At 36.6% G+C, this 18,249-nt stretch overlaps 1 protein-coding gene across 3 annotated transcripts; it reads right to left on the reverse strand.

The window, feature by feature from the left end:
- Positions 1-5,908: 5,908 nt before the first annotated feature.
- Positions 5,909-16,538, reverse strand: LOC122086227 (two-component response regulator-like PRR37). 3 transcript variants are annotated; one of them, XM_042654962.1, is made up of 9 exons: positions 16,127-16,538; positions 15,190-15,703; positions 12,142-12,303; positions 11,889-12,034; positions 11,322-11,483; positions 8,435-8,618; positions 7,871-8,324; positions 6,972-7,773; positions 5,909-6,372 (listed from the first exon to the last, which is right to left on the reverse strand). In XM_042654962.1, the coding sequence occupies exons 2-9, from the start codon at positions 15,536-15,538 to the stop codon at positions 6,265-6,267; spliced, it is 2,367 nt and encodes a 788-aa protein (XP_042510896.1). In that variant the 5' UTR covers positions 15,539-15,703; positions 16,127-16,538; the 3' UTR covers positions 5,909-6,264. The 3 variants fall into 3 exon arrangements, with proteins under 3 accessions (XP_042510896.1, XP_042510898.1, XP_042510897.1); XM_042654964.1 differs by having other exon boundaries at positions 8,447-8,618; positions 16,127-16,535; XM_042654963.1 differs by having other exon boundaries at positions 11,889-12,022; positions 16,127-16,534.
- Between the last annotated feature and the right edge of the window lie 1,711 nt (positions 16,539-18,249).

The raw sequence follows: 18,249 nt of genomic DNA on the forward strand, positions 1-18,249 counted from the left end.
ATCCGATGCTTACTGCAAAGGATGTTTTCACGTTAGACTAATTGATATTTCAATTAGTATTTTTTTATCACCAATTCATTTGAGATAATTTGGTGGATCATACATTGATACAATGATTTTTTTTTTTAAATATATATAAATAGGTATTGATGTAATAATAAAAGGTGATATTTATAAAAATCACAAGATAAATCTATTTTTATTTATTTATTTATTTGCAAAGGTTTTTTAAATATTTCAATTAGTATTTTTTTATCACCAATTCATTTGAGATAATTTGGTGGATCATACATTGATACAATGATTTTTTTTTTTAAATATATATAAATAGGTATTGATGTAATAATAAAAGGTGATATTTATAAAAATCACAAGATAAATCTATTTTTATTTATTTATTTATTTGCAAAGGTTTTTTAAATATTTCAATTAGTATTTTTTTATCACCAATTCATTTGAGATAATTTGGTGGATCATACATTGATACAATGATTTTTTTTTTTAAATATATATAAATAGGTATTGATGTAATAATAAAAGGTGATATTTATAAAAATCACAAGATAAATCTATTTTTATTTATTTATTTATTTGCAAAGGTTATTCTGAAAGGCCACATGCTAAGCAATCTTAGAGCAGAGGTGAGGTTTTATCGAAATCCGAATTCCAAACACGCAGAGTCACGCAACTAATGGTCTTCTTTTCAGAAGTAACAATTCTATAAGTTTGACTTTGACTTTTTTTATGAAATTCCATTTTTAGCCCTCACATCGGTCACAGTTGATTGGCAGAAGATAACATACATTAATTGGTGGCAGTGAACCGCGTGGGTGGTTGACCAAAGTCCACGTAAACCCTATCTTCAAGATCAAGGGGATTAAGAGAACCAACCAGATGTGCTATCACCTCTTAATTAGTGTAGTGTACTACCAGAAACTATGACATTAATTTAGGGAACCTATACATTTTTTATGGAATATTCAACCTCAGTTCATCATCCAAACTAGGGGTTTCCTTGTAAAAATCCTTTATTTATTTATTTATTATTATTTTTTATGTTTAAATAGTTTTTTTAAGATAGGATTGGAGTCATCAATTTAAAACCTTATAAGGCATTGGATAGAAAGATTTGTGTAAGTACATAAAAATCAGACAAGGAGAGAGTTTTTTCACGAGATCAATATAAGAAGGAATCTATGAATCACATATATTATCCACATGGGATCCAAATGATTAATAGGAAAGAGAGAATATCAATATGAAATCCACATTGTTCATTATGTGAGAGGGTGTATATTAAAATCTGCACTTCTAGCAGCTTCTGCTTCTTTTTCTCATAAAGATATTAAGGACTAGAAAAAACCGATGAAACACTGCAGGCCTATGAACTCCCAAACATGCCCTCACGTCTAGATGGAATGGGACCTTGCAATACACCTGAAAGATAGTGCATGAAAAAAAAAAAAAAAAAAAAAAAAAAGCTCTAATATAATGTTGAATGGTTGAATCTCAAATTTGAATGCATTAGGAAAATAGAACTCCTAAAAAGTATATGAAAACAGTAAATACCTGAATAAATTGCTAAAAGACTAATACTCTACAATTCTAGTGGGCTATCGATCATGAGAGCAAGAGGGTAAAGATTGAGACTTGAGAGGTGGAACCCTTTTCAAGAGAGAGAGAGAGGGGGATAGATACGGTAATGCTAGTGTATCCTACTGCAGCAGCTTAAAAAACCTTTTTCATTAAGCTATAACTCAAGGATAAAACCAGTACTTAAAAAAAGAATCCCTTTGCATCAATAAAATAGATGGATATTTACGTGAGGTGAGAGAGGAAGAGATGAAACAAGAAAGATGGAAAGACAAAAGAAAGAAAGGGAAAAAGAAAAAACAACGACAGTTGTTCAGAGGCAACAGGTCAACAAAAGGATAGAGGAGATGTTGTCATGGAGAGATAAATGGAGCGGTTGGAGATAAGGGAGGTGAAGTGGAGTGTGGTGGTTCAACTTCAGACTTTGCGCAGAGACAGAGAGGGTTAGGTGAAGAAGTTTAAGAAAGTTAGTTGGGGTTTGAGTCACGAGACAACACACGAGAAGCTATAGTTTTAGCATTCTCGAGAGAGAGAGAGAGAGAGAGAGAGAGAGAGAGAGAGATTGAAGTTTTTGTGTGTGTGTGTGTGGTAATGAGTTTATGTGTGCGTCCTTTTCAAGCTTCCCATGACAATATTGTCCGCCAACTAATTTTCTACGCTGTGGTGGACTGGTAGCTGCGTTAACTCCCGCACGTGCTCATAGCATGACTTTAACCTCCCACAGCTCTTTTTATTGAAGGGTTATTTGAATCAACACTGTAATCTTATCTGTATGCCCAAATGTATATTAAATTATTTAATTTATAATTTTTTTTTTTTAAGAAAGAAATGAACAAGAAAAAAGTCAAAAAAAATTAATGTCTGTCTGAGTGTTGGTTTGAGAGAGAGATTAGAGGTATTTGTGACAAATTTGTGAGAGATTACAGGTATCAATTAGTTACAAGTCACTTGGGTTTGGCTTTGATAAAGTTGAACTGATTTCAATCTGGTATTAGATCGAAACAAAGTTATAAACCATTAAGATAAAATTTGATTTTGATCCAATTTGGTATGGCAAAAAGTAAATTCATCATATTTTTGTGACTCATCTTCCTTGATATCTCACATTCTTGAAGTAAGGCTGCATAATTTTTGCCCCCAAAACTCACATATGCGGGAGCCTCGTACACCGAGTGCACTTTTTTTTCTTTTATTCTTCCTTGATATTTCAATTTTCAAAGATTAATTCAAGCATCTTACCTCTCTAATTTATAGTTTTATACATGAAAAAAAAAATTATATACATTAACAAAGATACATGGGGCTCCTCTATTTATATCCACTTGATCTGCCATAGCATGTTTGAAAATTTAAATACCACTCAATGATTACAATTAAGTTTGATTGGGATCAAAAGTCTCTAAACTCTGCTTTTTCCAACAAACTATGTAGATATACCCACCACAAAACCTCTATGAATGTGTCCAAATTATTATTATCCCTTGGAAGCATTTGAAAATTGAAGGAGGACCAGTTATCACTCAAATATCCACAATGCTAATGGACAAAGAAACCTGTAAATGTCTGAATTGGCATTCAATTATTGGTGATATGATACCTAGGCCTAAAGGGTAGTCTAGTTGCAACAAGAGAACTTAAAGGTCAATTCTTTACAGTTTAGTTACTGTAACAAAACTGAAAAGGTATTTGATTGCTATATCTTTTAGCTAAATAAACAAACACTAGAGCCAAAAAGTGACGAGCGTTTTATGCAATAGAATGTTAAGAATACCAAGCGGCTGCAATTTTTTGCAACCTGTGAAAATAAAAAGGAAATTATAGGGTTTGGGTTTATTGAAATTTGACACTAATACAACACAATAAATAAATGGTTGGGTAAAGGTTAAGGGTGTGTTAATAAATCATTTTTTTTTTTTCTGTCCTAACAAGAAACCTCTCGGATCTGCATGGTCTTATAGTTTAGGGTTCAAGGGTAAACTCTGGTTACACACAATCACACCTAACCCGTGTGATTAATAAATATGTTATTCTCTTAAGGTTAGACACTTTTAACTCGATTAAGAAATAGGTAAGGTTAGGGTTAAGAATAATAAGGTCATTGGTGAAGGAATTCCTTCTTCCATGGGGTGAAGGAAAACTCGATCCTTAAACTAATACTAAAACTTGTGGACCTTAGTGTCCTTGGTCATGTTCCTCAGCCTATACCAATACCATCATCGATTTGGGATCAGCTATATTGGTCCAGAATCCGATCAATCAATATTACCCTTACTTTTATAAAAATTAGATTTTTTTTTTGTTTTTTTGTTTTTCTTTATTTTACCCTTGATATTGATACGATACCCAATATTAGATCAGCCAAGTATTGGATCAGTCTCATCTTGACACAATATGGCCAATCCAACCGATCCAATACCAATACCTAAAATTATGATTCCAACCTAAACATCAATATCACAAAGGATATTATAGATCTTGGAGACGCCCATCAACATCAATTTAGAGGTTGGCTGTATAGTTGAGATGAACCAGAGAAATTGATATATACCATACGCATTCAATAGTTGGTTGTTCTCGATTGGTTTTGGTAGGGCCGATCTGGAGTCACTAAAACGTAATGAGCCAAACTGAAATCGACAAATAAATTCTCTTTCCAAAATCAAAACTGAGACCTTCACTGAAAAACTGTATTAAATGTTTTTGAGAATAAAATAAAAGGCAAAAGGTAAGGTCAAAATTTGTTAGTTCACCATTTTGATGACAATAAATTATTCCGTTATAAAAAAAGAGCAGGCTTCCTAACATTCCTCCGCAAGGCTTCTCACCAAGATGATCAGGAAGTTGCTGAAGAAATATAAGGAATTACTGCAAACATCATGGGAACAAGAACAGCAATGAAGGTTGCAATCTTGAATCATAATTGGATCCATGAAACTTAAAATCTATAATCTTAAATTATTTGAGGAAAGAGATAAATACAAGGTTTGAGAGGTTTGAGAAGACAAAATTGGGGTTGGGATTAATCAAGGCTGATACTGAACTGATCCAATCTCGACCCAAATCGGACAGAAATACCCTGGGTCGAATAAGAAAATATTTAATTACTGTTTTACCCCGTATTGCCTATCTGATCCGATTCCTCAACTCGTGATCGGTGTTGTGAAGCCTTTTTTTTTTTTTTTTTTTTTGGTAATATGAAGCCATTTCTAAAAACAAACCCTATACATGAAAACAATTTTCATCATCCGTGGATTGGTTGTGAGCCTTGTGGGCCTTAGTTGAGCCCGCCACCAACACCACCACCACCATCGGGGGGCCCATCTTGGCTACTTCTAAGAGCATAGTAAATTTGCGTAACTGACACTTGCATGGCTGAACTACCATGAACTCTGGATCTAAGATTTGGTCAAAGAACTAAAGCAAGCACTAGATACCCAATGCTTGGATAGAATGGTTCATCCTTTTATGGTCAAACAAGCAACAACCGCAACGCAAGGCTTGCTCTTTCACCTCGGTTCAGAAAGCGCTATACTTATTACTCCTTTTACCGGCTTTTCTCCCTTGGCAGAGTTGGCACAGCTCCATCCCTTTGAGGCTTTCAGTATGAGCAGAGCATATGCTGTCAGTCCCTTTCTCGTTGTTCTTTTTTCCCCCTTTACTTGCCTCAGTTTCTTGTTTATTCTTATCCTATCCATGTCTCTCATACGCACAGTTTCTTCTTTATTCATCCTAATTCATGTCGCAACACTCATCTGTCTTGATTTTCTTTCCTGCTACCTGGTTGATGACACATGCTAATCACACTTGGTTAATTTTCATTTGGACAAATGCTGAGATAGCCGTATCCAATTCATGGGCCTGTCACATCTTCGACTGAATGCAGCTTTGTTGATCTCCTCACCCATCTTTTAGCCCTCAACCCCTTGGGTTTATTGCAAGGTATCGATCGGACCAAATCAGGCCTGAACAGCGCGAAGAGGAGAGAGAGAGAAGTGCTCCCATTACCTACGCCGTTGGCTCAGGGACCTTTTTTACCCCAAGTTTTCAGGCCTTCCATTATAGGACAGACAATCTAAAGGAGTGAAGGATTACCTCATCTTCAGCATATCCTCGCATTGAAAGTTGATGTACACCAATTTCTTTGCAAAACAGTTTCTATTTTCTCCCTCCTGCTGCTAGTACTTCCTACGCTGATCTTTGATTCAATTTCTGTTTTTCAAGTATCAAAATAAACTGTTTAACAAAAATTGAAAAAAGGGTCAGAAATGAAAAGAGTAATTAGAAGCTTGGAGCCCACTTTCATCAGACACCAGAATTAGGGAAAGAAAGCACTTTAGGAAACAGCCAAAAAACATGTCCAAACACAACCACCAGCAACAAAAGGAATGACAACTTATACTATTCTTACAGGATGAACACTACCCATTTGAAGAGTGACTACCTTCTCTGTACTGGCAGTCATCAAAGTCCACAACCATAAAGTAAAGTCCAAGGTGTCTTAAGAGTTATAATGTCAATGGTCTGATCTTTAATCACAAAATATCCCATCAACTTGTTCCCCTTTGCTCGAAAGTCCTAGCACAAGCTCTTAAATTGTTTCCCCCCTACATATGCTGCTAGGCTAATCTCATGGACATAACTCCACATGCACTACCAGGGCACAAGGGTAGGTCATCTATCAGCATCATGGCTGGTCTGTTCAGGCATTGCTTGCCGTACAAATTGTCCACGAACACGAGGTCGCTGCTCCGCCAGTTTTTTCCTGCTTTGGTAGCGGACCTGAAGAGACGAGCAAAGGGCAGTTCCATCAATTCTTTCACAATGAATTAGAATAGAAGACTAGCATGCTCACTTAGGTCACCCTCAAGATCTGGCTCCCCTGGATTAGCACCTGCTTGCTGACATGATAGTAGCAACTGTACTTAGCATTAATCCAGTAGCTGTGTATCTCTAGGAGTCAGCTTATTGAATACAGGTGAGGGCAATTTATCTACGGAAAATGCTAGACATAAACACTGTCCCTCAGAGGCAGCTGGGAGCTGCTGATAGTGGGACCAATCCAACATGTATGGATACATGGCCAGTATCCCAGCTGTACAGCATGGTTGTGAGCAACACAAGGTTGTGTCACTAGTATTTTCCGCTGTTCTTATGTGCATGCAAATATTTCCTTTTGAGTGGATTCTACAGTCTGGCCAGTTTTTGAGAATGCTTTCCCATCATAGAAAGCTATCCGTTCAACTAGAATGAGTATTCATGCTGGGAGAGTTGAGCAGCAGACCTTTTCATTTGTGTAAAGAAATGGTACTGAGTTTATTAGCGATATTTGGTCCCAGAAACAAACATAAAAAGGCACAAAACAACCGAGAGTTGGTTACCTTCTTCTCAAAGCATCTCTCTTTCCTCTTCTGACGGAACTTGGTCAATACAGCAACTCTTTGTGCAGATCTGTTTTGATCTACTCCGCTCCCACCTCCACTCCCACTACCATCACCAGCTCCACTTCTTCCAGTTATCCCATTGTCGCTTTCCATGTTCATTCCTCCAGTGTTCATGGCAGTGCTACTTCCATTCTGGCCATTGCTCCCATAGTTACTTCCCGAGGTACTACCATTCAGGCTACAGTTACCCGTATTACCTTCCATAAGCCCACCAAACACATTGGATGACCCGCACTGTGGAGCAGCTGCTGCTACATTTTTCAATGAAAAATCTTCGTGATCTGGTGGTGGTGATTGTTGCTGCGGATTGTGGTGATGGTGGTGATGGTGATGGTAGTGGTAATGGTGATGCTGGACTTTAACTTGTTTATTTGATCCTTTTGGTTGTGCCTGGACTATGGCAGCTGCTCCATCATTAGCCTTCTTGGGTATGACTTGCTGCGGTGGACAAATGCGACCATTCTGCACAGGTTGGAAGGCAGAAGGGTGCAGAGACTTGGCTGAAGGAATGGATGCACACTTATCATTGAGAAGTGCTGGCTTGGTGAAAGCATTTTTAGTCGTGGATCCCATGTCATCGTTGTTACTACTGGATTGTTGATTTGGAGGTGTTCCATTTGAATGGGAGAGAAAATTGTGCATTGACTCTGTCTTCAGTGCTTCAGAACTATTACCAAGAGGAGAGCAGCTTCCTATGTTTCCAGTGGGAGCCTGATTTATAGTTGAAGCAGTATTGTACCTGCACAAATGCTAAAGAATATAGGAAAGCTCCGCTTGTTCTGAAGCTGACAATATGGAAATTGGCATTATCAGAGACCTACAAGTTTCATTCATACCTTGAGAAGGCGGAAAGGTCTGAATGTCTCAAAACATTGCATTCATCAAAAGTGGCACTCCCAACATCTCCAACTCGTCTCAATCTCTTTAAACTCAGTTCAAGGGATGGTAGTTCTTCCCTGTCAGCTACAGTCTTATCTCTGACATCTGGGATCTTGGAAAGGGCATTGGGAACTTCTGAAATTCCTGTTTCCACCTTATGATTGGTACTGTTGGCAACCGTAGCTATTAATTCAGCAGCTTGGGCCCTCATGTCACCTACTGGCTTCTCCTTGTTCAGTTGTAGTAGTCCATTATCTATTTCCTCATTATCTTCCTTGCGCTCTAGTTCAGGCAATGTTTCCTGCTTTGTGTGGGAAAAATTGGTAGAGATTTTCTCACTTGGAAATTCAAGTTGTAAACCTGAATTTCTAGGTACTCCAATCTCCAAATCTTTGCCCATTGCAACACCGTCTGAAGAATGGAAAACAATGGTTTGCAGCATGGATTAGTGCATTGCATAGCAGCTAAATCATCTGTATGCAAGGTTTCCTCTTTTTCCTTTATAGTTTTTTAAAGCATACCAAGCTTCTCACCTTGTTCTTTGCATTTTCTTGCTGCAGTCACAGGAACCCATTCATTGCCTAATGCTTCGGTCTTTGGATGAATAACCTGGGCACAGGTGCTATCAGGAGGATCGGTTATTTGGTCCCATGGTGACATAGGTTGTGGACTGTCAACTTCTACTGCGCGTTTTGTCCAGGAGCTCTGCAAAACAAGATCATAACTGCTCAGGTTCTGTCAGCATTCAAGAATCCTGATTCTTTAATGTCTTCTGTAGTATTAGAACTGGCATGAAATTTAAGGCTACTTCATCAAGAGGCATCTGGTGTCAAAAGACAAGTTCTGCTTGTAGCTGTTAATGTCATGTATTCCCATGATGAGTCTCTCTTATCTCTGTGAGCAGATAGTGTATAGGTCATGCCAAATTAGCATAAGAATATAAGCCGTATTGAGTAATAGTGAAGGGATCAGTTCCGAATAATCACCAGGGGAAGAAATGCAAGACCAATATAGTTACAAGAATCCTGCACTTCCCATTTAGAGTTTCTTCATGTCTTAATGAAATATCTTCTGACTTCCACTGACACTCAAGTTATTGAAACTAATTTACACAGAATCCAAAAATGCAACTTATAATTTATTTTTCTGATGATACCCCAGCCCTTCAGGTTATGGAAACCCAGGACGTATACACTCCAGAGCTACCACCTTTTACACTTGTGTACTTTATTTTCCTTTCCTTCTTTATCAGTGGAAGTCAGAAATAGAAGATATTTCATTAAGACAAGAAGGTATTCAATCGATGGCAGAATCAGATCAGTACCTTGTAGCAGTAAAACCGAGTACAAGAAAGATAAGATAAATAACAATGGCTTCCCACCAATCGGATCAGAATCCCCCTGTCCAATTTTCAACCCATGACTGAATCGCACAGCGTAATTGCAGAAAACTAACTTCATTAATCCTAAAAATTGTGATTGAGCCAATGGCTCTTACAAGCTTTATATAACTAATTTAATTCATAATCATAATCTAACTATGAAATCAAATCCTAATCTGACTATGAAATCATCCTATTGCTAATTACAAAACATAGTTGAAAAACAAAAGTGAAACATAATCCAAAAAGGAAAACTTAAATAGCTAACTAAGCCCACAAATGGGCTGGAATCAGTCCTTATCAAGCTGGCACTGGCCCCAGCCTTTATTCTTCCTGCGGGAGTATGTCATATACTCCTGCGCTGCATCAGGTACATAAAGGAATCGATCTGAACCAGAATCGAGGATAAATTTATGACCCCAGAATTCAACTCCAGAAATTACCGACTCAAGAGAGATTCAATTCCTAAATCAGATTGTCCAGAACCGTTTATAGGTTGACAGAATCAAAAGAAGAGTTTAAAGGATAAAAGACAATCAAATTGCGGAAGTTTTTAGAGAAATGAGGATAAAATCTAACCTGTTTGTAGTTCTTGAACAAACAGAACCCGCAAAAATTTCAGATCTTGACATGACACAAAGTGAAAGAAATACCTGGGAGAACAGACTATAGGAGAAGAGAAGATATGTCAAGACTTTATATGAGAGAGAGAGAGAGAGAGAGAGAGCTGGCCTAACTGTTTTTAGTGATTTCTTAAGTGACTTAACGACTAGAGGCCAACTAAGCCCTCCAAAATGTAGGCAACACTAGTATGACACTCTTTACTGACTTAGACAGTAACCCATGGCCAGACTTTTTTATTGGCTCCACTTATAAGACTAAATAAACACCGCAGAACCACCCCCGCCCACGTGACTATTTTGAAAGGACCAAGAAGATAAGGGGTTGCTATGAAGCTGAACCACTAGGACTCAATAATAGGCACACCTAAAGTCCCTTAATGGAGGGTTGGGTTCAACTTTTAGGCCTCCTGGACCACACACCCAATATGAATAAGCTTCCTGGTCCCTGTGTGGTGCATAAAAGGTGGCATTAACTGAGTGATAGAAGAGTAGGAGGTGCCAAGAAATAGGAAAGTTAATGGTAACATAAAATCCAAGTTGGTTGATAAACCAGCTTGATAAGGTGATAAAAATGACTAGGAGTCTTCAGGTTCATATCATGCATCAATAATGATATTCAAACAATTCACCGATTATAACATTAAAGAGCTGGAGCTGAAGCCGAAGAAAGAGATACGACCTTAGAAGTCGAGTGCACTCAAGCTTATGACTAAAACTAATAAGTTTTGCCAAGAAGGCACTTTTAATGTGAAGGCGTATATTCTCTCTTTCTTTTGGAGGTTAGAATATTTTAGGAAAGGGATCATAATGAGGCCAATACTATAGATAATATTAGGCGTTTATGATTAGTTGCCTCTTCCATTAAAAAAAAAAAAAGGGGCGGGGGGTGGGGGGGAGAGATCAAGAGGAAATGCGAGAAACCTCACCCTCTCTTGACACAAAATAAGAAAGAAGGGGCGAGGGTGGGGGGGAGATCAAGAGAATTTTTTGTTCAAAAAAGTGGGCAGCACCCTTACATTGTTAGCTTATGCTTCAATAATATTATGAGAAGATTGCATAAAGTGCTATCAAGAGTCAAAACCAACCGAGTTTGTAATCACCAAATAAAACTATATCAAGTTAATGATCAGAAAAGGTAAATTAAAACAACACCAAACTTTTCATTCCAGAACGTGAGTGTTATTTTAGCAACTGTAGATGAACAATCAATGATAAAGTAAATTTACCACCTAGGTTTTATATTTCCCATATGAAGAAAAAGAAAAATAAAAACTGAGAGCAACACAAGAGGTTATACAAACACACAAGAAAGTTAAAGCTTGAGAATGGCCTTGAGGCAAACTACAGTCCACAAAACATACAAGTAGATCCAACATCATTCAAAAAGTATCTGTATATCCATACCTGAGTGCCACTTCCATTGTCACTTCCATCCCTAACATTTAAACCAATGCTCCCATTATCATCTTCATCATTGCTGCTAGTATTATTGTCAGATTCTTCAACACTTTTTGACTTGGCAGATTTTTGAGCCTGTATACCACTTTCACTTCCACTACCACTAGACTGAGAAGAAGACGAAAAATTAATGCAATGTCGAATAGCAATGGGAAACAGCACCAACAGTCCCAGAGAAGTAAATTGTGAGCAAGTGATTCAGAATGATTAGATAAGCAAAAAGTCTAATAGAATCTAAAAGAGAATGAGTAGATAAGCAACAAGTCTAATAAAATCTATAAGAGTCTCCTTAATTGAAACTCTTACAACATATGTGATATCAACCTTGCAAACAAAAAGATTCTACTAGCACAAATGAATAAATTGATGGCCTATTACCAAATCATCTCATTCACATGTCTATGCTAATATTAACATTGACCCAAGATCTAGTCTCCCGGAATTTGTTTATAATATATATTTCCATCTAAAGTTAAAGAAATAGAACAAAGATAGAAACAAATAGCAACTCACACTGTGGCATCTCCTCCAAACATGTTGCCAAAGGTTTTTAAGCTCATTCTTTCGAATAGGCTTCACTAAAAAGTCAACTGCACCCTTTGACAAACATTTAAAGACTATACCCATAGAATCATGAGATGACATCACTGCATACAAACCTCATTAGGAGTAGAAGTTAAACATATCAACCTTACTAGAAACAATGAGAAAAAGAACCAGACTTTAATGCCAGAAGTAGTAACGAAGGGATAGGAAAAATACTTACTAATCACAGGAATATTCTTGCAGGTTTTGTGGCTCATTATCTTGCATAGAAGACCAATGCCCGATAAACAAGGCATGACTACCTCAGTTAGCACAAGATCAATATGATTGGCCAGATCTTGTAGTATTTTCCATGCTTGTAAACCATTTGAAGCAGTCGTAACTGCCAAAATCAAATCCAAAAATCAGGATGAAGAAGAGACAACAGTATGAACAACTAAATATGAAGTTGTGTCCAATAATAATGCCTGTCTAGTCACAAAATTATATACAAGTACCACGGCAGCATTATGATGTCACTTTAATACAAAATCAGAAATAAAACTCCAACTTAAAATTTCTTAATCCAAAATCTCCATCACAATAAACTACTATTAGGCATTAAAATATTATGAAATAAATACCAAGAAAAAACATATACTTTCATAAAACATTATTATGAAAATAAAATTTGACTCTTAAGTTAAAAGTCCAATTAATCCATCATGTTCCTTTAAACCAATTACTACTATTAGGCATTAAAATATTATGAAATAAATACCAAGAAAATACATATATTTTCATAAAACATTATTATGAAAATAAAAGTTGACTCTAAGTTAAAAGTCCAATTAATCCACCATGTTCCTTTAAACCAATTACTTTTGTCAGGTCAAAGTGTCATAGAAGGAAACTAATAAACAGAAAAGGGATTTGATTAGGGAATCACCTTATGTTAACCACATGGTATGTGATTTGGAGATGAATCAATTAAGGATTCCAAATTAGGAATGGACTAATCATAATAATAAATGTAAATGCCGATTGGCTCGCCGGCATTCTCCCATTTCTTCATAGATCATTTCTTCTTCTAAAAAAACAGTAACAACACAGATTTGTCGAAATGGCATGCAAGGAATCTGAACTTCCGATTGGGTATCTTAAAAAATTTCCAAAACATTTAGAAAATAAATATTGATACATGCTGATCCAGATTTTCATCCAATCAAATTCAAAGTCTCTCTGATATTCACCCAATATGGATGTAGATGCCTTGTTGAGCATCTCTTTCATCCATAGTCAAACACCACAAATCTAACCTATCAAGCACATTGATATATAGTCAAAGGAGATATCAGTCATCGGAAAACCCATAATGTCTGGCTACAACGATAGGGACCTCTTAGATCTGGGGACCAATTGAAGACTACTAATGAGAATCTTGTCCTCTAAACAACTGACAAGTATTCCATTCCAAGATTCTTATGTTATCCAATTCAATATACACACAGTATGCACACCCACATTTGTGTTCTGGAATCAACATTCCTGAGCTCATGATGACCAAACAAATAGAATTCCCAATTTTGTCCCTAGTCATTATTCATTAACATATTTAAGGTTTAAAAAAAAAAAACTATGGACAACCACAGCCCATCAATGTCAAGCAATCACAATCAAAAATAAACAATTTATGAATTTGATATACACACTTCCAACAAATTGAACTAATAATACAACAAAATTTGCAAAACTATACAGCATCAGATGTAAACAAAAATCCAATCACTGTCCATAGAGTAATGACAATCACCCAATAAACATAGCAGTCATTGCACAAATTAATGCAATCCCGGGTCGTGAAAGCTTTGGGATTGTTGTGGTCCCACAAGAATTCTAAATAATCCAAATCAAGGGTTTGGTGGCAAAACTGTAAACATGGTGAACAGTTTGGGGGGGGGGCTTTTAGGAGAAGAAACAAGATTGCTTCAAATTAGAGCAATTCTGGAAACTTCTATGAAGAGAGGATAAAACAAGAACAAATTAAGAGATAAAGGGATTTTATGTAATTAACATCAATTCTGTCTTTATTTCTTCTTCCTCTCGTTAGAGCTGAGGGACAATAGACACAACAAAAGAAAACTCAATCAGACCCTCTCTCTCTCTCTCTCTCTCTCTCTCTCTCTCTCTCTCTCGTCCAAATCCTAGGATATGCATGTCATTCCTCACCACTTCTCCTATGGTCATTTTATGCTTACTCCAAGCTCTTTTGGCTCCTTCAATCGCAACTCCCAAATCAGCTCTAATATGCTCATTCCTCACTTTATTATTCCTAGTTTTGCCACACATCTTGACATCCATCTTAACAACCTCATCACTGCTACACATCTTCTCAATATGACACTTTTTTACTAGCCCAACATTTCACCTCATACATCATACAATAGTCTTATAGAATTTTCCCTTAAGCTTTAGAGGTATATTTCGGTCTTAGGTCACATTTCTCCACTTCATCCATCCTACTTTAATTCTCTGTCAAACATTATCCTCTATGTTACCTTCTTTATTTATAGTTGACCCCAGATATCTAAAATATTCACTTCGCGGTATTCCCCTCTAATCCTTGATGGTGAAAAATCTCATGTAGAAAGAAGAATAGAGGAGGGAGATCGATACCAGCCTTGTGGAGTTATTAGCACCGCTGAAAAGGGGGGATGGGGACCAAGTTTAAGAAAGTAAAATAGAGAAGGAACAGGAAGAAAAAAAGGCGAGGTAGAGGAAAGAAGAGATTGCATTTCGACCAACCTGGTCGCACAACTCCACAACCCGGAGATAACCACTCAAACTTTCATTCCATTAAATCTACCCAATGCATAGGGTGACAAGCATATTTATAAAAAAAGAAATTCAAGTTTCCTAATTGTAGTCCAAAACTGAAATAGAAGTAAAACCTAACGTGTTCCCAACGGGTTTGGGCTGGTCCAAGGAAGTGATTTTGCATATTACGCTGCTCAAATCTCTAGAAATACAAATCAGGAAACAAATCAAACAAACTGAAAAGGCATACAATCTTCACACTAAGAGATTTGATGACTTTTGCATGATCACGAAAATCTTTCTTCCCACCAAATGAAACAACTCAGAAAGGAGGTTGTGCGACATCTCAAAAGCCACAAACTGTTGTAAGAACATGATATATATTCACTTCCACAATGGAATATCACACGCTACCTCAAGTTGAGGATCAAATAAAAAGAACTCTCTGCCAAGCAAAGAAAAAACAACTAACCTTCATAACTGCAATTACGAAGCAGTGCACTGACCACATGGCGCGTTGAATCATCATTTTCCACCAGCAGAACCTTCAGTGACCTACGAGGTAGAAAGCTCTCCCAACAAACCACTGGGCCTTGAGGCTGTTGTTGCTGTTGCCGCACAACAGCTGAAGCCTGGATGGGCCCTTCATGTCCTTCATCCTCAGCAACGTCGTTAACTCTTGACTCGTCTTCTTCTGAGAGACCCTGTCCCTCACCCACAACTCCGTCCCTAATTTCCTTGGGCTCTTCATGCACATGGTAATTTAGTTCCGCCAACCCTTTGGTTCCACTACCACCGTTGTTAAGAGGAACACTCCCCATCAACCAGATTCAAAAAGACCGATGAGAGAAAAACCCTCCTTCACCACACTAGAGAACTTGCACATTCCGTTGCCCACAAGAAATCACCCTCCACAATCATAAGATCAATCACCCTCCACAATCATAAGATCAACAATTTAATCTCATACCCTAAGGCCGAAACACCTACAAATTGCAAGATAAACAGTCAAGCAAGCAGCCATAAGATGAAATAAATTGGTGAAATTCACCACAAATTGGATTTCAAAGAGATTAAACTACTTCATAACATAACTAAGCCTCAACGGTCCACTCTTACCCAGTGCGACCAGAGCAGGACATCAGATTAACAACAATAATACAAACCCTAATATCTGCTCAAAACAGACAAACCGGTACGGTGATAATTTTGAACAAAGCATTGAATTCAAAATCGTTAATCTACAGGATTTAATATAGTAATATATTTCTACACACAAAAGATTTCAGAACTTTCTACAAGTGAGCACCGCAATATCACATAGAGAAGAAAAATGACCATCATTAATTACATAAAAATCTAAAATAACACCAAGCAAAAATGTTTGGAGGATAGGAAAAAAAAAAAACCTCTAAAGCTCCATTGATTGATAAATAACAAAGAAACCTCCGTTGAGCTTGATCTTGCTGAAAGACTGCAACAAACTGCGAGATCAGACTCAAACTTTGACACTTAGCAGAAACAATACGCCATTGTTTTCAGATCGATTTAGTTATTAAGAGAGCTTTATTCGTTTCTTCTTCTTCCTTTAATTTTCTTTTCTTTCTTCTTTTTTTTTTTTTTTTTTTCTCTCTCTCTCCAGGAGTTGCCGAGAAGCTTGACTGGTCGGAAAACTACGAAGAAGCTAAAGTGAGACAGATATCGACGTGAACGAGAAGATATTAGATTATTTCGAGGTGGATGACGTGGAGAAAATGGAGGTCTGGAGTGTCCGCGGAAGGCCACGAAAGATTCTGGAACTTCCAACGTGGACAGAAACGAAGCCATAGTAGCATCTGAGATGGACAATATCTAAAACGAGAAGCACAAGGGTTCGTTGGTGTATCTTAAACGATCCGCCGGATCTGACCCAACCGACGTGGCTCATCCCAAGCGTAGATAAAAGTCTTGTGGGCCACTTGGGCCGTGAGACTTGTGGAGCTCAAGTTAAGGAAGGAGATGCTTCAAAATATTAAAACCCTAAGGGGCGAAACGTCGTTAAGTAGACGTTATATGGTAGGGGGCAGAAGAAAATAACGTCGGTGAAAACGGCGTTAACTTTGCTTGAAATGGCAAAAATATCCTTGTCCCCAGTTTTCTTCCCACCATGAACGTGAAAAAAGGAAGAATTAGAGCGAGAGCGACAGCTGTCATGAAAAATATCTAAGGCTATAAGAGGAAAAAAAAATATAAGAAAATGACAGCGTCAAACCAGTGGTTGACACGAGAGGTGTCGATCCCTTATACCCCAATCATCCAATGAGCTTGTCTTACGTGGATTTTTTTAAATAATATATCAATGAGGAACCGACTAAAGAAAAAAATAATAATAAGAAGAAGAAAAAAGGTTGGGTTCTCTGACCGCATTGGGCTTCCTCAAATGAATTAATATATTATTATTATTTTTTTAATTATTAAAATATTAAAATAATCAATATGAGAGGATGAGCCCTCTCTCCAATAATAATAATAGGGGAAGGTTTTATGCTCGGCCTTAAAAAAAAATATATATATATATGATCACGACTTTGAATCGTTTAATGGGAGTTGGGGTAGAAATGTAATAACACTCTCATATCTCTCTCATTCAATAATTGAAGGCACGTCTATGTATATACACAACCTTGCATAAAATCTTTTGCTAAATTTTTATTTTATTAACATTTTATTTGTATATTTAAGTTTATAACAAGTTATTATTTTTACTCCAATAATTATTAATTAGTATGTATGGTTCTACATAAATTTCTGTCTAGGAAAAAATTATTTCAAATGCAATTCCCCATTGGTGCATTTGACGGGTAACTATTTGTTAGAGTAAAAGTTTAAAATCATGTCCTCTAACTATCCTTTCATCCCCAAGATTTCGCCATTGCAAAGTGCAAACCATTCTTCCCTTCGTTAGTTTCTCAGACTTAGGTGATTGGGTCACTATCAAAATTCAAACAAGATGGTGGACCCTACCTCATTATAGGCCACAATCTATCACAATGTAGAAAATCAGCCACTTTTTATTTTCCTAAATATCATTTAATAAGGGATGAACTATTAAAATAATAAATAAAAAAAGAATTTAATTGAGTTTATGCTTCCACTTTGTCCAATGTATAGGAAAGTCTACACCTCATTCACAAGCTAGATAGAATTTAAAGGGAAAAAGTGAAAGAGGAACACAATTATGAATTATTCTAACACTCTTTATAAAGACTTCATGTCATTTGATACACAAATTTTATATTATTATAGTCAAATAATTATATGTAGTGAAAGAGTAATAAATTAACAATAAATTCTTTACTAAAAAAATAAAAATAAAAAATAAACAAACTATTTTATCAAAAAGAAAAAGTAAACAAATTAATAAAAAATAACAATAAAAAAAAAGAGTAAAAACTCCCTGACACAATAAGGTGAGATCGAACATGTAATTTAATCAGGCCAAACACTTGATTGCCTTCAAAGTCTAATTGATTTTTTTTTTTTTTTTTTTTTT

Source organism: Macadamia integrifolia, chromosome 8, assembly GCF_013358625.1.
Source record: "Macadamia integrifolia cultivar HAES 741 chromosome 8, SCU_Mint_v3, whole genome shotgun sequence".
NCBI lineage: Eukaryota > Viridiplantae > Streptophyta > Magnoliopsida > Proteales > Proteaceae > Macadamia > Macadamia integrifolia.

Coding starts and splice junctions, on each gene's coding strand:
- LOC122086227 (XM_042654962.1), bottom strand. CDS start 15,538: ATGGGGAGTGTTCCTCTTAACAACGGTGGTAGTGGAACCAAAGGGTTG. Junction 8,619..11,321: donor ACAATGGAAGTGGCACTCAG/GTATGGATATAC, acceptor CTTGTTTTGCAG/AGCTCCTGGACAAAACGCGC. Junction 7,774..7,870: donor GACCTTTCCGCCTTCTCAAG/GTATGAATGAAA, acceptor GCATTTGTGCAG/GTACAATACTGCTTCAACTA.